The following is an 18,944-nucleotide window of genomic DNA, read 5'->3' as shown; positions in this document are numbered from 1 at the left end:
ACCAGGGTTTCCCAATCTGTGGTGTGCGTAGCCACGGAGGTGTGCGTCATAGCACCAAGCAAAACGTACAGAAATCTCAAAGCTAAGATAATTTTATCAGTAAAAGAACAATTAGAGTGGAACTCCGGAAATCCGAACAGGATTTTGAAGAAAAACATTTAAAAATCGCGCAAAGACCGAATAACACTTGTTGTCACATAAAATTATTAAATATAACCTAATTTTCTTTAAAAATTATTGAAAAATTAATCAATTATACAGTACTAATGTGCAAAGGCAAATAGCCGCAAGTTAAAAACAGTAGTTTTGAGATAAACTAGTTTATAGTTGACTTAAAATGATGCTTTTTGCCTAAACAATTTTGCGGCTATTTGGATAGTGAATATCTCGGTAAAGGAAAGACATAGAGCAGAATCTGTGATTGTATATGATAGAAGCCAGCTATAAGAATGCTTTGAGCCGTTTTACGCCAAACAGCCGCAACTTGAGTTACGGCTAGTTGCCTTTACACATGAGTGTAGGGTACCTGTATTGCTAATCGAGTGCTGTAATATAAGTAAAAAGTTGCAAATAATGTACATATCGTATACATACAGGAGAAAGTGACCAAGTACCAAAACGTAAAATGTTCAGGAGGGCCATTTAAGTCACTTTTGCTTGGCAACAAAATAAACATCAATGCAGTTAGTCATTTTTACCAAGTCAATATATTATACTTCCAAGTTGAAAATCCTTTGGGATGTTTTTCAGGGCAATATTAAGCTAGTAAGATATCAAATAGTCAATGATCACATTTTTCTAAAAAATGCACTTGGTCACTTTCTCCTGTATGACTACGATATACTTTAGAAGGAACAGTGTCATATATGTAGTAGTACACTAACACTAGAGCCGAATGAACAAGTAAAGTGCTATGTGACAACATGTAGAGTACTATGTATGTACTGTATTAATAATTCCCAAATCCCAACAGGCCACAGGCACAATCAGTTCAAACTTCCGGGCTTCCACTGTTAATACCTTAACCTTTTAAACGCGTTAACTTTGTTCCTAAGAGACGCTCGTGCGCGGCGGTATTTTGCCGTTTTATAAATGATTACTTTTATCATGTATTTAGTTATGAAACGATTTATTTTCCTAAACAAAAACGTTCAATGGGATTCATTGTCCCTTTTTGGTACTCTATAATACACGTGTGTCACATTATTCTTGAAATATATCGTAATATAAACAAATAAGATCGTAACATAAATAAATCAAAGCGCGCATCGTGTGTCACTCTTACCCACTGGCGATGCGTAGCGTCGAGAGTGAGACAGATATAGGGCATGATTATGGCGCGGACTAATTACCGACCGCAAGAAAAATCAGGGATCTGTTGTTTTATTTATCCTTGTGATGTTACAAATTATTAGTCAGATATTTCAACAGATGTCATAAGGCCGAGGATTGACGTATTATTTTATCCAAAGTTCCACACCATGAAAAAATCCCTCCAAGTTGAACTGAGGTTCGAAACTTGGAGCAAAGTGAAAACACAAACGCTTATGTCAGCCGCGTATGGGGCATGTCTTGTTAAAACACATACGCTTATGCGAGCCGCGTGGATCCGGTTAAAATCGTTCCCGCTAACCAAAATAAACAAATTGAGTGTCAAATCCCTATTTATTTAGTGCTTATATACATATATAGTTATTTTTTAAAAACATCATTTGGGGCCTTGTGGTTTTTACTCACCCCGCATGTACAAACGAATTGACATTTATGTACAGGGTGGCGCAAAACTAATCATCCTATCGGAAGATGCTATAATTTTTGCAAACGGCGTCGTACGTCAGTCATATTTGACATTTGTGAACTAGACAGCTGCAGTGTACAAACAGGATTCAGGGTGGCGCAAAATAATCCTCCATTTTTATGTTTTTATTACTTTTTTTACTAAATAATAATAAATAATTTTGAGTGATGGAGATCTTCCTTTGGACCTTAACAATTTTTTTTGTAAAGTGAAAAAGATGATATCCATCAGGTGGCTGCCGCCGGTCTTGATGCACATTTGTGCCTGTTTTATCAACCTGTTTGTATACTGCAGCTGTCTAGTTCACAAATCGCTCACTCCTTTCAACAACGTCATATATCAAAAATTGTCAAATCTCAGTTGTGCGTGTTTTCAGAATGCCCAGAAAATGTACTATATTCCAGCAAAAGCGGCATATTTTAAAATTAATATTTACCCGCTACAGGGCAGAAAGGGTTGTTTTTGCATTTTGAACAAAAGGTATTGCTTAAGTATTTTTTTAAATATTCTAAGTATTTTTCAAATGGAGAAAAAACCTTCAGGTTTTATCTAAAAAGATCTGTTGCACAGTAAAAAGTTCAATAAGTGGCTTGATATGTATTTTTAACACATTGTGTTCTATTTTTTAACATTAAAAACAATCTCCTGAAAAATCAAGTTTTTTGATATTTCGCTCACTCCTTTCAAGAACGTCATAAATCAGAAAACTTGATTTTTCAGGAGAACGTTTTTAAAGTTGTAAAATATAATACAATGTATTAAAAATAAATATCAAGCCACTTATTGAACTTTTTACTGTGTATCTGATCTTTTTAGGTAAAACCTGAAGGTTTTTTCTCCATTTGAAAAACATTTAGTTTTTGTAAATAAAAAATTAAACAATGCATTTTCTTTAAAATGCAAAAACAACTTTTTCTGCCCTGTAGCGGGTAAATATTAAGTTAAAAATATGCCGGTTTTGCTGGGATATAGTACATTTTCTAGGTATTCTGAAAACATGCGCAACTGAAAATTGACGATTTGTGATTTATGACGTTCTTGAAAGGAGTGAGAAAAATGTAAAATATGATTGACGACGACACCATTTGGAATTTTTTAAACATTTTCCAATAGGGGAATTAATTCTGTGCCACTCTTTATAATGCCTTTAAAAAAATCATTTAAAACAAGTAATATTTTTAAATTAGCATATCCGTCTCTTACAGACGGTATGAGAGACGGCTCACTCCGCCCTTATAACACGGGTCGGCTAGCCGTAAGCGCTAGACGATGTCAAACGTTACCAACTCGTTAAAGTAGTGTTTAATGCCTTATTTTGTAAATTAAAATAGTAGATATGGAAAATGAAAGCAATAAACAAAAGAAAAATGTATTTATTAATATGGTAGGAAATTTGTAGAGTGTTAAGTATTTGACAAAATGCAATAAAAATGTTAACTGAATAAATTATTAGAAAAAAATGGAGTTTTTCGTTTTCTTTTATTTGATCTTTGTTTTTGAAAGAGAAGAATGCAGATCTGAATGTGAAATATTGGTAAACGGAGAGATTTTGGAACAGGTAGATGATTTCGTGTATTTGGGTAGTATGTTTTCTAGGGATGGAGAGATTGATAAAGACATAGAAAGGAGAGTGAATGCTGGGAACAAAGTGAATGGTGCACTGAAATCAGTTATAGCAAATAAAAACCTATCAGCGGAAGCTAAACTGGCAGTGCACAACGGAGTCCCGGTTCCAACTCTGATGTATGGAAGTGAAACATGGAGTTGGCAAAAGAAGGATGAAAGTAGACTGAATGCAGTCGAAATGCGATCTCTCAGAAGAATGTGCGACAAAACGATGTATGATAGATGTGCGAATAGTGAAATAAGGAAGAAATGCAAAGCTGAGATAAGCATTATCGATAAAATTAAGAAAGGTGTGTTGAGATGGTTTGGACATGTGGAACGAATGAGTGAGGAAAGAACGGTAAAACAAATTTATGAGGCGAATGTTAGCGGGAAAAGAAGCAGAGGAAGACCGAGAAAAACATGGCACGATCAGGTATGCCAAATACTTGAAAGTGGTCAGGTTAGGAGTCGTAACAATCGGCGGGTATGTATGAGGAGATGCATGAACGTGGAAGAGGCGAAGAATGTTTGCAAGGCAGAGTGGTGTGACGCTCTATTCTCTCTGCCTACCCCTGCGGTGAAGCGGCGTGATGGTTAGTTAGTTAGTTTAAACTGATCAGTGTTTTAACCCTCTAGGGTTATCTATGACTAAACATTGGTCCACGCGACGACGCCCTTCTGGGTGCAAGTCAAGTGCACTTAGTTCCCTGCACCCCGCACCCGCCAGGCTTTGTTTGCGGAATAGTGACTTATTATTAAATGTCTTCATTAGACTGAATTACGGTTGTCAGCCTCGTAAATGGCCAGACTTCCATATTCTTCTTCGTATTGGGTGAGATGTCAAAAAAGAACATAAAAGTAATCATTAAATGTCGCCCACTCCTTTCAAGAACGTCATAAATCAAAAAACTTGATTTTTCAGGAGAACGTTTTTAAAGTTTAAAAATATAATACAATGTATTAAAAATAAATATCAAGCCACTTATTGAACTTTTTACTGTGCAACAGATCCTTTTAGGTAAAACCTGAAGGTTTTTTCTGCATTTGAAAAAACATTTAGTATATTTCAAAAAATAATTAAAAAATACCTTTTCTTCAAAATACAAAAACAAAACTTTCTGCCCTGTAGCGGGTAAATATTAAGTTAAAAATATGCCGCTTCTGCTGGGATATAGTATATTTTCTGGGCATTCCAAAAGTATGCACAACTTAAAATTGTCAATTTTTGATTTATGACGTTCATGAAAGGAGTGAGCGATGTGTAAGTCTGGATGAAAGCCAAGATTTTCTCAACTGAACCCGGAGTGTGTATGAGTGTCAAATGCGTCTGCGACTATAATAAGTTTCAGAACAACTGGTTTAGTGTAGGGATTAGGAATTTCTCTTACACAAACTATTATGTATTGAACTGGTTCCTTATCAGAGGTCGTGCGAAGCTGTCAAAAGTGACACAAGTCAATAAAATCCATCATATGATATAAGTGATGGGGTCGCCAGTGGTGCAGTCTAGTACAAATTTCTAAATAATTACTCTGAATTGTCCATTTGTTTTTTTCTTTATCAGCGGCAGTAGCCAATTTGAACATAATATAATTGATTTATCATTTTTTTATTTATTTAAAAATAAGGAGTGAGCGATATAGAAAAAAAATATGTATGTATCTATGAAAATAGATACATACATTTTTTTTACTATATCGCTCACTCCTTTCAACAACGTCATATATCAAAAATTGTCAATTTTCAGTTGTGCATGTTTTTGGAATGCCCAGAAAATGTACTATGTCCCAGCAAAAGCGGCATATTTTTAACTTAATATTTACCCGCTACAGGGCAGAAAGTGTTGTTTTTGCATTTTGAAGAAAAGGTATGGTTTAATTATTTTTTTAAATATTCTAAATATTTTTCAAATGGAGAAAAAACCTTCAGGTTTTACCTAAAAAGATCTGTTGCACAGTAAAAAGTTCAATAAGTGGGTTGATATTTATTTTTAATACATTGTATTTTATTTTTAAACTTTAAAAACGTTCTCCTGAAAAATCAAGTTTTTTTTTATATATGACGTACTTGAAAGGAGTGAGCGATATGTATTACGGCTCTTTAGGCATGGCCTGTGTTGAGCCGAAATACTTACATCTCAATACAATTTTTTATTATTATTATTATTTGTTTGTTTAATTATTAGATTATATATATATTACATACAATAGGTACAAAAGCAATTAACAGTATAAAGGTTTTACAATAAAATAATTACACCTGGACTTTAATTAATTCACTTTCTACCTTGTCCCTTCCAACGAGAAGCAACCATCGACGGACACTGTTCTTAAAGACATGATCACTGCTGGAATTCTTAATGGTTACGGGCATGATACATGTATACTTCATGATATAATAATATGTTTACCCTTTTTAAGTATATTTTTGGTTAAAAAAGTCCACTTCCGCAGTGTAATGGTCAGCACGCTTGACTACCGTTCTGGAGGTCCTGGGTTCGATTCCCAGGGGGGGGGATTAAATAAATATAAGTGATTTTTCAATATTACCCTGGACTGGTACCTGAAGCGGAGGGCTGATCACCTTTCCTTCATGTGTTAACGATCTAGATAACACTGCATTTATATGATGCAGTGCCCAATGCACCATTGGGGTGCAGATAAGGGTTTGAAGAAGACATGTAATTAATAATCAAGTTTTCCCTTCTGATGCTAAAATAAAACGCGCGTCCAGGTGTTGGGTAGTCACTACACAATAAAAAATTAGCAATTTTAAATAGGAAAAATACGGACATTCATAGCTAATCCCCTTAATTAATTATAAATGAATAATTTAAATTTATTTGCTGAAAACATTAAAAAAACCATCTGGCAACGCTCACGGAACAAGCATAGGTCCGCTCTAGTTACCCTGGACTGTACTGAAGCGGAGGGCTGATCACCTTTCCTTCGTGTGTAAACGATCAAGATAACACTGCGTTCATATGAAGCAGTGCCCTATGCACCATTGGGGTGCGGATAAGGGTTTATTATGTGCCTTATGCAACATTAGTACAACCTCCTGAAGAATAGACAAAAATTTGAAAAATGGCGTTTCTGATACACCCATGTTTTTCCAACAATAATTAACAATAATCTCAACATAAGACCCTATAAAACAACAAAGGAATGCACTGTTAATTCTAGTCCCCAGTAAACGTACGTTACTACATATTATATAATGTGGTATATTTGGCGCGTCAGCGGCCTAATTTATTTGTCTCTGATTACGACCACCATGTCACAAGACCAGCTGTTGGATACCACGACGGAACTAACGACCATAGTAAGAAAAAACACCTTTTTACTCAATAATTCATCCGAATCTTGATACAAAAATACCAAATTACTGCATTTGAAATCAGTTGTGACAGTTTCTTAAAGACTTTTGCTAAATTCTGCAAAATCTGATAAGGTTTTTTGTTTTAATAATGAAAAACACTGCAAAATGTAATCCTGTCTCGTCTTCGCTCTATCACCGTACTATCAATATTTAGCATAAGTATCGCCTGTATGTGATACATTTTCAACCAGGAAAACGATATTTTTTCATCTAATATTAGTCAGGAATAAAAAAGATAAATAAATATGAATTATTTACGCTTACAACAAAGCTGTCAATTTGACGTTTCGTAAACCAATGTAAGCATAGAGAAAGTGTAAAAAATATAGTGTTGTTCCAATTTCTACCTTTATAATTGTCGTTGGAAATTTCTCCAAACGCACACCTATTTAGGTATGTATATGGACTGCGTTTATATTAATTTTAACCACATGGGCGATGTTAATTTACTAATTAAATGATAGTCTTCACTGAATATAGGATAAAGGGGATAAGAATCGCTTTAATTTATTTTTAGACATAGTCCTCAGAGCATGCTCCTCCCCCCTCGAAAATATAATGATTTTTGAGCATGCTTATTTCTAGCAAAGTATGTACACACATGCTACTTATATTTTGTGGTAATAATGTGTATCTAGAACTTTAAGAGGCCGAGGATGATGTGATGGAACAGATAAGTTCCTAATTTTTCAGACGTTTCTTGAAAACTCTCAGGTTTAATAATATTTTAAAAAAGACTTTAGGAGCCAAATCCACTATTATTTATTCCAAAAATGACACTTAAAATATTGTGAATAATATTTCTGTTTCAGGAGCCTTTCATTGATTTTCTTCATAAAACGGATGGCACAATCCCAGCCCAGATTACTGAAAAACTGTTACACATTTCGGGCTTGAGAAACGGAATTATTAACGAACAAGTCATCAGCAAATCAACTTCAAATAACAGTTCAAGCCTCCAACAAGTAGAAAACGATTATTACGTTAATAAATTTGCGAGAGTCGAAAAGTTTTTAAAGGTAATGCTGTCTTTGAGGCATAATGTGTCGAAAAATTATTCAAATGAATCCCAAAATGTTTTGACTTCAGATTCAATAAAATTGAAAAGAGCTGTAGAAGATACGAATTCTTGGAATATTTTAGATAAATTGAAAAGTATCGTAAGGAAAGTTGCTGGGCTTATCGGACTTGGAGATGGGAGCGATTTTTGTTTGAATGATAAAAAGAATGTTTCTAAAACCGATTAATATTCGAAGTGACGACACTAAGGTTATCAAGAAATGGAAAGTCAGAACAAATTTAATATGATATTTTTACACCTTTCCACACCCAGATGGTCGAAAGGGCACTGCACCAGATCGACGCATCAGATTAACTTGCTCATTACTAATATGAAGGAAAGGTAATCAGTCAAGTATGGGAGAGCAAAAAAAAACATTTTATTTTATTTTTGGACCCCTCGAAAATCGATCTCGAGACCTAATGCATATGGCAACAGATAAATTGTAAACATACAATATATTAAACTTTTTCTTGCCGCCCAACGCACAAAGGGTGGGATTTTTTATTTTGCAGCCGCTCTAAACAGCGACCCAGTGCTAGAGTGGAACCAATCTCTCAAATTTTCAAGCCAGGATAATGAATGACATTTTTTAATATAAATCGGTATATTATTAAACACAAAATATAATAAAACGTCTTTTTATTTAATACATAATATTTCCGGTTGCATTACACTGAGACGAATTGAGTGTATATTTTAGATGCGTTGTTTATTTGCGCCCCACAGGGTATTAGCATGTTATAAAAAGTCATATTTAATATAAATTGTCAATGTATATTCCTAAAGGCATAAATATTCCTTTACAAGCATTAAAAACGTATGCCACTGTTTCTTAAATTTGAATACAATACAACACCTCATGGTTTGTTAGATGTATTAACTCTAATGACGAACAAGTCACTGATCGTCATACAATCGCCACCTTTCCCCGGGGCGAAGCGGAGTGATAGTTAGTTATCTATTTCTTGAATGTTTTTGGCAGATACTTTGTGGCACTTTTTATAAACTTTATAAAATAAAACAACTTTGTTTTAACCACTTTTTTGTTGTTGTTTTTTTTGGCACACTTTATACATCCGGTTTCGACAAGAACATTGTCATCATCAGGGTTGATGTACTAAATTCTAAAACACATTGAAGTCTGCGTAATCGGAGGCCATGTATGACTAGATGTATGGATGTGAAGGAGGCGAGGAGTGTATGTCAGGACAGAAGAGTGTGGCGTTCCATCCTCTCTGCCTACCCCTGCGGGGAAACGGCGTGATGGTGGTAGTAGTAGTAGTTGGTAACTCAAAGTTAGTAAATTAACTATAACCTAACTATGAGTATTTCAATGTTTTAGAATTTAGTAGATAAACCCTTATGATGCAAGTTTCTTGTCGAAACCGTTTGGATAAAGTGTACCATTAAAAAGTGGTTTTAACAAAGTTGTTTTATTTTAAAAGGTCTATCTAATATATTTATTTACACATTCCAATTAGAATCGTACAAGTTGTATTGTGATTGGTTTACTGGCTGGGTTTGGTTTTTCGGAGACAGGATCCGAACCGGGAGAACTGTATCGGTGTTTAGTTTTCATCCGGAAGTCTTGTCAATCCAGCAGAGTGTTGTGCCTGTCAACACAAGGATCATTCCTATAACAGTGTCCTTATTCGGTTTGCCTTCTCCCACTATCCAGCTCGAGAGAGCGGTAAAGAGGAACGTCAGGGAATTGGTGACAGGCACTACGAGGGACAGCTCGTTGTTTTGAAGGCACAACACGTAGAGAACAGAACCAGACTGATTGAGTAGAAATGGTATCGTGTACCTCCAGTTTAAGAACAGATGGGTTATTTCTTTGGTGAACTTGCCAATTCTGGAAGTCGATGAGACTCTCGTAACGTCCTTCGAAGCTAGTTTAAGGAATGGATTCGTAGCTCCCCATAGTGCTGCTACGGTCACAAAGCTCAATAAAGACGAGAACATAGTGTTCTAATCAGAAATTTTATTTTCACTTTTGCTTCCAGAAGTTTACGAAAAAACCTATTTATCCGTAGATTCGTATGATTCTCAACTAGAATACATTCTATCGATATTTTTATACCAAATATGCATTTGATACCAACCACTGTCACCGTCACGAAAAGTGAAAACCATAGACAGTCAATTGGGCATATCTAGTAAATGAGTAATTTAAATAAGTACCTACCTAATTGGGATTTTTCCAGGTTATTTTATTTAGTAACTCATTCCAAACTTTGGACCAGTATGATAAATGATCCCGTTTAACCTACATGGACCCAAATTACCTCCGACATGCGTTGTAGCGGATACGCCGAATTAAAGAAACGAGCGGAGGATAGAGACTGACTATGAAAGAAGCAAAACAATCAGCATACTAAAGAAAAAAAGGTACTTACGTAATACACTTTATATATATATACGGGGCTCGGGATTCGGTATTAATTACTCGTAATTAGGATGCAATCAGTTTATTCAACAGGTCGCTACGACAGTACGAGGACAAGTGTGTGCAGTCTCTGCAGTCTCCTTTGCATCAATCTCATAAGGGTTATAACATAAACATTCCCCGCGTAAACCCCTGCCCTAACCCTAGCGGGCGCTTGGGGTCATAGTTTAAGATGTTAGAATTACTGCACCGTAACATTTTTATACTATATAATTCTGACTTTATTTAATCATTTAACACGGTCAGATGGAAAACGTTGCATTGCATTATTAGTGTCGGGTTGTGGTCCCGTCGTTAGTGGCGCGGACTCTCGAATCAGTTTCTCGGTTCAAACCCATTCTACAACCTAATTAATACCTATTTATAATAATGAGCCGCCTGGGCTCAGAAAAATTGTATGAAATTTAAGTTAATTAATTAATTTTTTTTAATAATAAAAAAACACAAATATTTCTCCATAAAAAATTACAATATATAAATCCCACATCATCGGGCGGGATTTAGAAATGACGATAATATCGAACTCAAAATTAGAATTACAATGTTTCTCCGTACATTCTATTCTTATTTGATAAAAAAAGGAGCATTATTCTTTACGTTTTCTCACACAATGTTAATTTTTCCGAAGGTCCTTTAAAATTTTGGGATGAGATAATAATTTAGCCACCAAGAGGATATTGCTGTGATTAGGAGAATGCTTCTTCTCAATGTGTGTTAACATGTGTTCTGTTAAATCTCCTTGCCGAGAACATTTGAATGTACATTCTGAACATGAAAACGGTTTCTCATCAGAATGTGTGAGCATGTGACTTCTCAAAGCGGATTGAGATGAATATTTATTTGAACACCCCTTGCATGAATATGATTTTTCATCAGAATGAGTAAACAAATGACTTCTCAGCTCTTCTTTTCTTGAACATTTATATGTACACTTTTGGCAAGAGAATGGTTTGTCACAAGAATGGATATACATGTGCCTTCTGAAAGCGTTTTTCCACGAAGTTTTGAAAGAACATTCTTGACACGAGAACCGTTTTGTGCCAGAATGGATAAACATGTGCGCTTCCAATTCCGAATTATATAAAAATATCGATGGACATTTCGTGCAAGCGAACGTTTTTTTTCCTGTATGGGTTAACATGTGCATTTTTAAATTCATTTTCCGTGGGCATTTATATGTACACATTGTACAAGAAAATGGTTTCTCACCAGTATGGGTAAATATGTGAGCTCGTATTTGAGCCTTAGTTAAACATTGATATGCACACTCTGCACAAGAGAACGGCTTCTCGCCACTATGAGAAAACATGTGACTTTTTAAGCTCCCTTTCTGTAAACATTTGAATGAGCACTGCGGACATGAAAACGGTTTCTCACCAGTATGCACTAACACGTGTTTCTTTAAACCGTCTTTAAATGCACATTTAAATTCACATTCAGTGCATGAGAACGGCTTCTCACCAGTATGGGTAAACAAGTGCCTTTGTAAATGCTCTTTCCGCGAACATTTATATGCGCACTTTGTACAAGAAAAAGGTTTCTCGCCAGTATGGGTCAATATGTGCTTTTCTAATACCGACTTTAATGAAAATTTCAATGTACACTTTGAACACGAAAATGGCATTTGGCCAGTATGTAAAAACATGTGACGTTTTAATTTCCCTTTCTCTGAAAATTTGCATGTACACTCAGTGCAGGCGAATGGTTTTTCACCAGTATGCACTAACATATGTTTCTTTAAACCTTGTTTCCAAGAAGACTGAAATTCACACTTTGCGCATGAGAACGGTTTCTCACCAGTATGTAAAACCATGTGACTTTTTAAACTCCCTTTACGTGAAAATTTAAGTGTACACACGGTGCATATGAACGGTTTTTCACCAGTATGGGTTACCATATGCGCTTTTAAAACTGCTTTCCGCGAAGTTTCAAATGTACATTCAGTGCATGTGAACAGTTTTTCACCAGTGTGGGTGAACCGTGTTTTTAAATTAGTCTTGAGAGAAGTTTTACGGTATATTTCAGAATATTCAGAATGATTTTTCATGGTATTCTCTGAACCTGAAAGGGAAAAGAAAGTGTCAATTACTTTTCATGAAAACGCTTTTGGGATTCAATGGAAAATCAAAATGAAAAAAAAAACTTTTTAAAAAAAATATAAAATAAAGTAAAATAAATATAAAATAATTAACGATTAACGTACTGTTTATGGATTTCAGAAATAAACAAGTTCAAAATACAAGGTATCATAACAAATTTCACACATAAAATAAAACGAAAATATATAAAAAAGAAAACAAATATGCTAATGAAGTTCACAGCTACTCGGCTGTCCAAATTTAAAACACAGTGAGGGACATTTTTTTGTAGTACCTACGTTTTTTTTGCATTTTGGACTAAGTAGAATGTACTTAGTCCATAAATGCAAAAAAAAACCTACTACAAAAAAATGTCCTTTACTGTGTTTTAAATTTGGACAGCCGTACTATTGGTGAGGAAAAAAAAGGCGTTTGGTTGTGTACTTGTGTACGAACACATTGTCAAGTTTATAAAATTCCAAAAAAAAACAATAGTTTCAAAAAGCATTTTTTTCATTTAACGACATATTTCCTGATGTAGTTTTCATTTTCTACTTAAGAGACTTGTCCCGTGTCAAACTTATCGTTAATTACAGTAATTTTTAATAATTGATAAAGCGCCATTATCGAAATACCCACCTCAAGGGAGCATCTCGCTGTCTTACGTTACCCTACGTAACCGTGTCTTGCACAGAAATAGAAACATTACTTACTCAAAGATCCTTGTATTTCGGGAGCAGATTCCGAGCATTCTTGCTTTATGTCAGGATGATATATGTCTATTTCATTAGAGATCTTGTATTCATTCTTGAAGTGCGATTCAGTACTAGTCCCGGGTTCACTCCTGAATAGTGTCCCTTCCCCAGTATGGTGAGTATCATCATCACTTTCCGGTTCCGCCTTGATAATAGGAACTTCCGGGTAGAATATTTCCTTCTTCACATCAGAACATGCCGGAACATTACTGGGTGGTTCACTCTCGAGTAATGCCCCTTCACCAGCAGATACATCTCCCGATTCAGCCTTGACGCAAGCTGAACTGACATCCATCTGTTCTTCAAATAAATCACCTGTAAACAGAAATACTTGTTGGTATATGTTAGTATTTATGTTGGTCCGCCTCCGTAGTGTAATGGTCAGCACGCTCGGCTACCGTTCTGGAGGTCCCGGGTTCGATTCCCAGGAGGGGGGTCAAATAAATATAAGTGATTTGTTCACTTTATTATTTATTCAATATTACCCTCAACTGGTAACTGAAGCGGAGGGCTGATCACCTTTTCTTAATGTGTAAACGATCAAGATAACACTGCGTTTATATGAAGCAGTGCCCTATGCACCATTGGGGTGCGGATAAGAGTTAAAAAAATATGTACAAATCAAACTATGTTACGCTGAATCGTAAAGGACTTATGTTAGGGGTCTTAACTTACTTACTAAAACTTAGGCAAAATCAGATCAACTTATGTTAGGGGACTTAAATTACTAACTAAAACTTAGGCAAAATCAGATCAATTGAAATCTAAAATCTGGTAGTGTCAAAGATCTGTGCAATCGGAGGGCATGTATGTCTGGATGTGAAGGAAGCGAGGAGTGTATGTCAAGACAGAAGAGTGTGGCGTTCCATTCTCTCTGCCTACTCTTGTGGGGAAACGGCGTGATATTCTACCAAAAAAGTAACCTAATACTAAGTAACTTAATTTACTTTGTTTAACATAATACCATGGTTTTTAAAGCCAAAAATGTTACACATATAAAAAGAAAGCATTTCATTTGTCACATTTTTAGTTAAGATATTACAACGCGGTTAAATATGCTTAAATAATCATTCATTTATTTGAAGTTTTTTTTCAACAAGGTTTTGACAAGCATTTTGTCATCTTCGGGGATGGATATTTCCTGATCTTATTGAGTAGGCGGGATATATGGTGGGTAATGAAGTAAGGTTATACGTCAAAGTATATGTTAGTACTAATAGGTGTTCTTATCCCTATATTCACTTACTGATAACTGCAAAGCACGGCCAAGGCTTACCTTGCCCTGTAGATATATGTAAAACAATATTGCACCCCCTGACAGCTGGTATTTACCACCTCTGATTTTTCAGTACTGCTTCAAAAGATGGCAGAACTGATTTACGGCTATCAATGAGTACATTAACAACCAGCCTCCCAATTCTTAACCCAATGGACTAATCCGGGGTTTGTTGTTACATTTCAGAGTCAAGACTCGGCAACTTACTTATGCAACGATGGGACAAGTCCCATCGTTGCAAAAGTAGACTCATCGAGAAGGGATATTTTAAAAAAGACAATTCACCTGATATGTAAAAAAGGCGATATTATACGTTGAAATCTTATTTTCTAAGTATTTAGTATTGTTTTATTGACTAAGAAAATATATGTGGTGAATGGGAGCGGGAAAACAGAACGAGGACGACCGAAAAAGACTTGGCACGATCAGAACAATCAGAACCTAAAATCAGGTGGTGTCAAAAGTCTGCATAATCGGAGGGCACGTATGACTAGATTTATGGATGTGAAGGAGGCGAGGAGTGAATGTCAGGACAGAAGAGTGTGGCATTCTATCCTTTCTGACTACCCCTGCGGGGAAACGGCGTGATGGTAGTAGTCATAACAATTCCAGTAAAATGTAATGCAAATATTCCCATTTTAGTTAGCACACATTATAGCGACACGACCAATTTTAGATACTGACTCATTTGGTCATACCAATAATTTGAAATTAACCAAAAAAATATATATTTCTTCGCTTCACAGGTCCAAACCATCTCAAAATGTTTTTAATTATCTCTTACTCAGCAGTGTAAAAATGAGATAAGCAGTGTCGATAAAATTAAAAGAGGCGTGTTGAGATAGTTTGGACATGTGGAACGAATGAGTAATGAAAGAGCGACAAAACAAATCAATGAGGCTAATGTAGTTGGAAAAAGGAGCAGAGGAAGACCGAGAAAAACTTGGCACTATCAGGTATGCCAAATATTTTAAAGCGGTCAGGTTAGGATTCGAAATTGTCGACGGGTGTATATGAGGAAATGCATGAAAGAGGCGAGGAGAATTTGTAAAGACAAAGTGGTTCGGCGTTCTATTCTCTCTGCCTACCCCTGTAGGAAGCAGCGTGATGGTTAGTTAAACTTTTTATAGTATTTGTTTTCTGCCTTGGATATTTTTTTTTTTGTTTCTTATTATCTTACGGATGGACACAGGTGGTGGATTCGATTTATTTTAAGATTATATTATAAAATTAACAGAAGGAATAAAAAACACACATAGATTTAAGTGACGAATGGTCAGGTATTTCATTTATTTATTTTCCACATTAGAATGTTTAAGAACGTGTCGCCTTAAACTACTTTTATATGTAAATTTCAATGAACATTCTGAACATGAAAACGGTTTCTTATCGGAATGTGTGAGCATGTGACTTCTCAAAGCGGATTTATATGAATATCTTTTTAAACATTCCTTACAAGAATACGGTTTCTGCTCAGAATGGGTAAACATGTGACTTCTTAGCGCCTCCTTTTTTGAAGATTTATATGCACATATTGTGCATGAGAACGGTTTTTCCGCAGAATGGGTTAACATGTGCATTTTGAAATTCACTTTCCGTGCACATTTATATGCGCACATTGTGCAAGAGAAAGGTATCTTACCAGTATGGGTAAATAAGTGAGCTTGTATTTGTGCCTTAGTTAAACATTGAAATGTACACTCAGCACATGAGAACTGCTTCACGCCGGTATGTGAAAACATGTGACTTTTTAAACTCCCTTTTTGCGAACATTTGAATGAACACTGCGGGCACGAGAAAGGTTTCTCACCAGTATGCACTAACATATGTTTCTTTAAACCGTCTTTCCATGCACATTGATATTCACACTCTGTACATGAGAACGGCTTCTCACCAGTATGGGTAGACATGTGCCTTTTTAAATGAGCATTTCGCGAACATTTAAATGCACACTTCGTACAGGAAAAGGGTTTTTCACCAGTATGGGTTAATATGTGCTTTTGTAATGCCGCCTTAGTTAAACATTTCAATGTACACGTTGCACACGAGAACGGCATATCGCCAGTATGCGAAAACATGTGACGTTTTAAACTCCCTTTCTGTGAAAATTTGCATGTACACTGCGGGCATGAGAAGGGTTTCTCACCAGTATGCACTAACATGTGTTTCTTTAAAACATATTTCCATGTACATTTAAATTCACACCTTGTGCATGAGAACGATTTATCATCATTATGGGTAAACATGTGCATTCTTAAACTCGCTTCCCTCGAACTTTTAAATGCACACTTTGTGCAAGAAAACGGTTTTTCGCCAGTATGCGTTAATATGTGCTTTTGCAATTGCGTCTTAGATGAACATTTAAATTTACATTTTGTGCAAGAAAATGGTATCTTGCCAGTATGTATACGCATGTGACGCTTTAAACTCCATTTATGTGAACAATAAAATGAACACTGCGTGCATGAAAACGGTTTCTCACCAGTATGCACCAACATGTGCTTTTTCAAAGCTTGTTTCCATCTGGATTGAAATGCACACTCTTTACATGCGAACGGTTTCTCATCAGTATGTAAAAACATATGATTTCCGGAAATGGGAGCAGATTCCGAACATTCTTGCTTTATGTCAGGATGATATACGTCTATTTCATTAGATATCTCGTTGTATTCATTCTGGAAGTTCGATTCAGTATTAGTCTCGGGTTCACTCGTGTATAGTGTCCCATCCCCAGTATGGAGAGTTTCATCATCACTTTCCGGTTCCTCCTTGATAATAGGAACCTCCGGGTAGAATATCTCATTTACAGCGGAACATGCCGGAACATTACTGGGTGGTTCACTCTCGAGTAATGCCCCTTCACCAGCAGATACATCTCCCAATTCAGCCTCAACGCAAACTGAACTGAGATCCATCTGTTTTTCATCACCTGCGAATGTAAATACTTTGGAAATTATTTTTGAAGTTATATGTGTTGATATAAATCAAACCAAGCCACGCTCAGTCGCAATAGACCATCGATATGTTTAAAGTCTTTTGAATTGTCTACATAGCATAAAACTCAAACATTTTATTTTATTTCTGGTACTTTTTCCCAACGGTTTCGACAAGTGATTTGTCCTCTCCAAGGAAGGAAGGATATTTACTTTGAAATGTATATATTTTTTTGGGTTTACAACAGCAACATATGTAAAATAAAACAATTAAAAGATATACATCAAACAAGCCAATTATAGTTTACCACATAAACATAAGTATAAAATATTTACTGTAGATCTGCTAGATCTACAGTAAATATTTACTGTAGATCTGCTAGATCTACGAATGAATGAATGTGTGTGTGTGTGTGTGTGTGTGTGTGCGTGATGTTGATTCTAGTAGGGTCATACATACAATGCAGTGCATAAATTTTTAAAAATTACTCAGGTCGTACCAAGACGTTATAGCCCAAGTGACTCTGAAATCTAGCTGCGGCTTATGCAACACCACTTATCATGTTTCAGGCTTCAACTTTTTTTTATAGCCTATGCTTACTCGTGAGTGGATTTACTGTTTATGTTTAAAGTTACTATAATTTCATGCAATTCATGAGTGAAAATTCTAGGCGGAAACCCTCGCTCTATGGGATGTACACTTACCGATAACTGTAAACCGGCTTTGATTGTCCTGTATTTGTATAAATATGTAAAACAATGTCAAAGATGACAGCTGATATTTTCTAACGCAGACTATCACAACAAAAGATGGCCGATAGAAATGATTCACGGCTATCGATAAGTACATTATTAGCCAGCCTCCTAATTTTTACCCCAATATTTATCCGGGGTTAGTTATTATATTTTAGTTTCCTATCACATAGACCAATGCTCTGCAACCTTTTCCCACCTACGACACACCAAAATTCTTCCTAGAATTCCGCGGCACACCAAAAGCTCAAATATATAGGTAAAAAATAAAGACATTTGAAAAATTATTTTGTGATAGTAATTATTTTGTGCTATATTTCGAAAAATGGACAAAATTATTGAAATTAATTTGTCATTGTGTATTAAATACATGATGAATGATTATAAAATGTCCAATACATTAATTTGCCTGCGGCACACTTAAATCCGGCTCGCGGTACACCAGTGTGCTACGGCACACCGGTTGCGAGGCACTGACATAGACTGACCACCAGATAAGCTCTCCAAACAACACTTAAGAAATCATTTGTGTCCTATGCAACATATAAATTGTGACAGTAAAATCACGCGTTTTGATAGGTTGCACGTGTGTATATAGAGACCATGCCCGATGTTTCGAAGTTGGGACGAGCTTTGTCCGAACAAACTAAGGAAGCCGTGTAAAAAGTTTATAAAAATATTCAGTATAAACGTGTTAAATATTAATTTCATTAACGACGTAATAATATACTTTTCAAATATTTTAAGAAGTACAAATGTTTTTTTAAATGTAATTTAATTATATATTTTTTTCTTAACATTTACATTAACATTATATTTTCCTATGAAATAATGTTGCGTTCTGAATACA

General features: G+C 35.5%; 3 protein-coding genes across 3 annotated transcripts; all 3 read right to left on the bottom strand.

Annotated features, from left to right (window-relative positions):
• Positions 1 to 8,474: 8,474 nt before the first annotated feature.
• Positions 8,475 to 9,977, bottom strand: LOC148311688 (transmembrane protein 234 homolog). Its single transcript, XM_088256263.1, has one exon. It carries the CDS (start codon positions 9,813 to 9,815, stop codon positions 9,426 to 9,428), a length of 390 nt encoding a protein of 129 aa, XP_088112389.1. The 5' UTR covers positions 9,816 to 9,977; the 3' UTR covers positions 8,475 to 9,425.
• Positions 9,978 to 10,771: 794 nt separating this feature from the next.
• LOC148311687 (uncharacterized) lies at positions 10,772 to 14,459 on the bottom strand. The gene is made up of 3 exons (XM_088256262.1): positions 14,409 to 14,459; positions 13,091 to 13,447; positions 10,772 to 12,360 (listed from the first exon to the last, which is right to left on the bottom strand). Exons 2-3 carry the CDS (start codon positions 13,425 to 13,427, stop codon positions 10,913 to 10,915), a joined length of 1,785 nt encoding a protein of 594 aa, XP_088112388.1. The 5' UTR covers positions 13,428 to 13,447; positions 14,409 to 14,459; the 3' UTR covers positions 10,772 to 10,912.
• Positions 14,460 to 15,668: 1,209 nt separating this feature from the next.
• On the bottom strand, positions 15,669 to 18,579 carry LOC148311686 (uncharacterized). The gene is made up of 2 exons (XM_088256261.1): positions 18,047 to 18,579; positions 15,669 to 17,337 (listed from the first exon to the last, which is right to left on the bottom strand). The coding sequence occupies exons 1-2, from the start codon at positions 18,189 to 18,191 to the stop codon at positions 15,698 to 15,700; spliced, it is 1,785 nt and encodes a 594-aa protein (XP_088112387.1). The 5' UTR covers positions 18,192 to 18,579; the 3' UTR covers positions 15,669 to 15,697.
• Positions 18,580 to 18,944: the final 365 nt, after the last annotated feature.

This window comes from Brachycentrus maculatus, unplaced genomic scaffold (genome assembly GCF_059751285.1).
Source record: "Brachycentrus maculatus isolate JH-2025_06_01 unplaced genomic scaffold, ASM5975128v1 h1tg000059l, whole genome shotgun sequence".
Lineage (NCBI taxonomy): Eukaryota > Metazoa > Arthropoda > Insecta > Trichoptera > Brachycentridae > Brachycentrus > Brachycentrus maculatus.
This window is presented reverse-complemented; position numbering and strand designations above follow the sequence as displayed.

Coding starts and splice junctions, on each gene's coding strand:
- LOC148311687 (XM_088256262.1), bottom strand. CDS start 13,427: ATGGATGTCAGTTCAGCTTGCGTCAAGGCTGAATCGGGAGATGTATCT. Junction 12,361..13,090: donor CGAAATACAAGGATCTTTGA/GTAAGTAATGTT, acceptor TTTCCCTTTCAG/GTTCAGAGAATACCATGAAA.
- LOC148311688 (XM_088256263.1), bottom strand. CDS start 9,815: ATGTTCTCGTCTTTATTGAGCTTTGTGACCGTAGCAGCACTATGGGGA.
- LOC148311686 (XM_088256261.1), bottom strand. CDS start 18,191: ATGTACTTATCGATAGCCGTGAATCATTTCTATCGGCCATCTTTTGTT. Junction 17,338..18,046: donor AAGCCGGTTTACAGTTATCG/GTAAGTGTACAT, acceptor TTACATTCGCAG/GTGATGAAAAACAGATGGAT.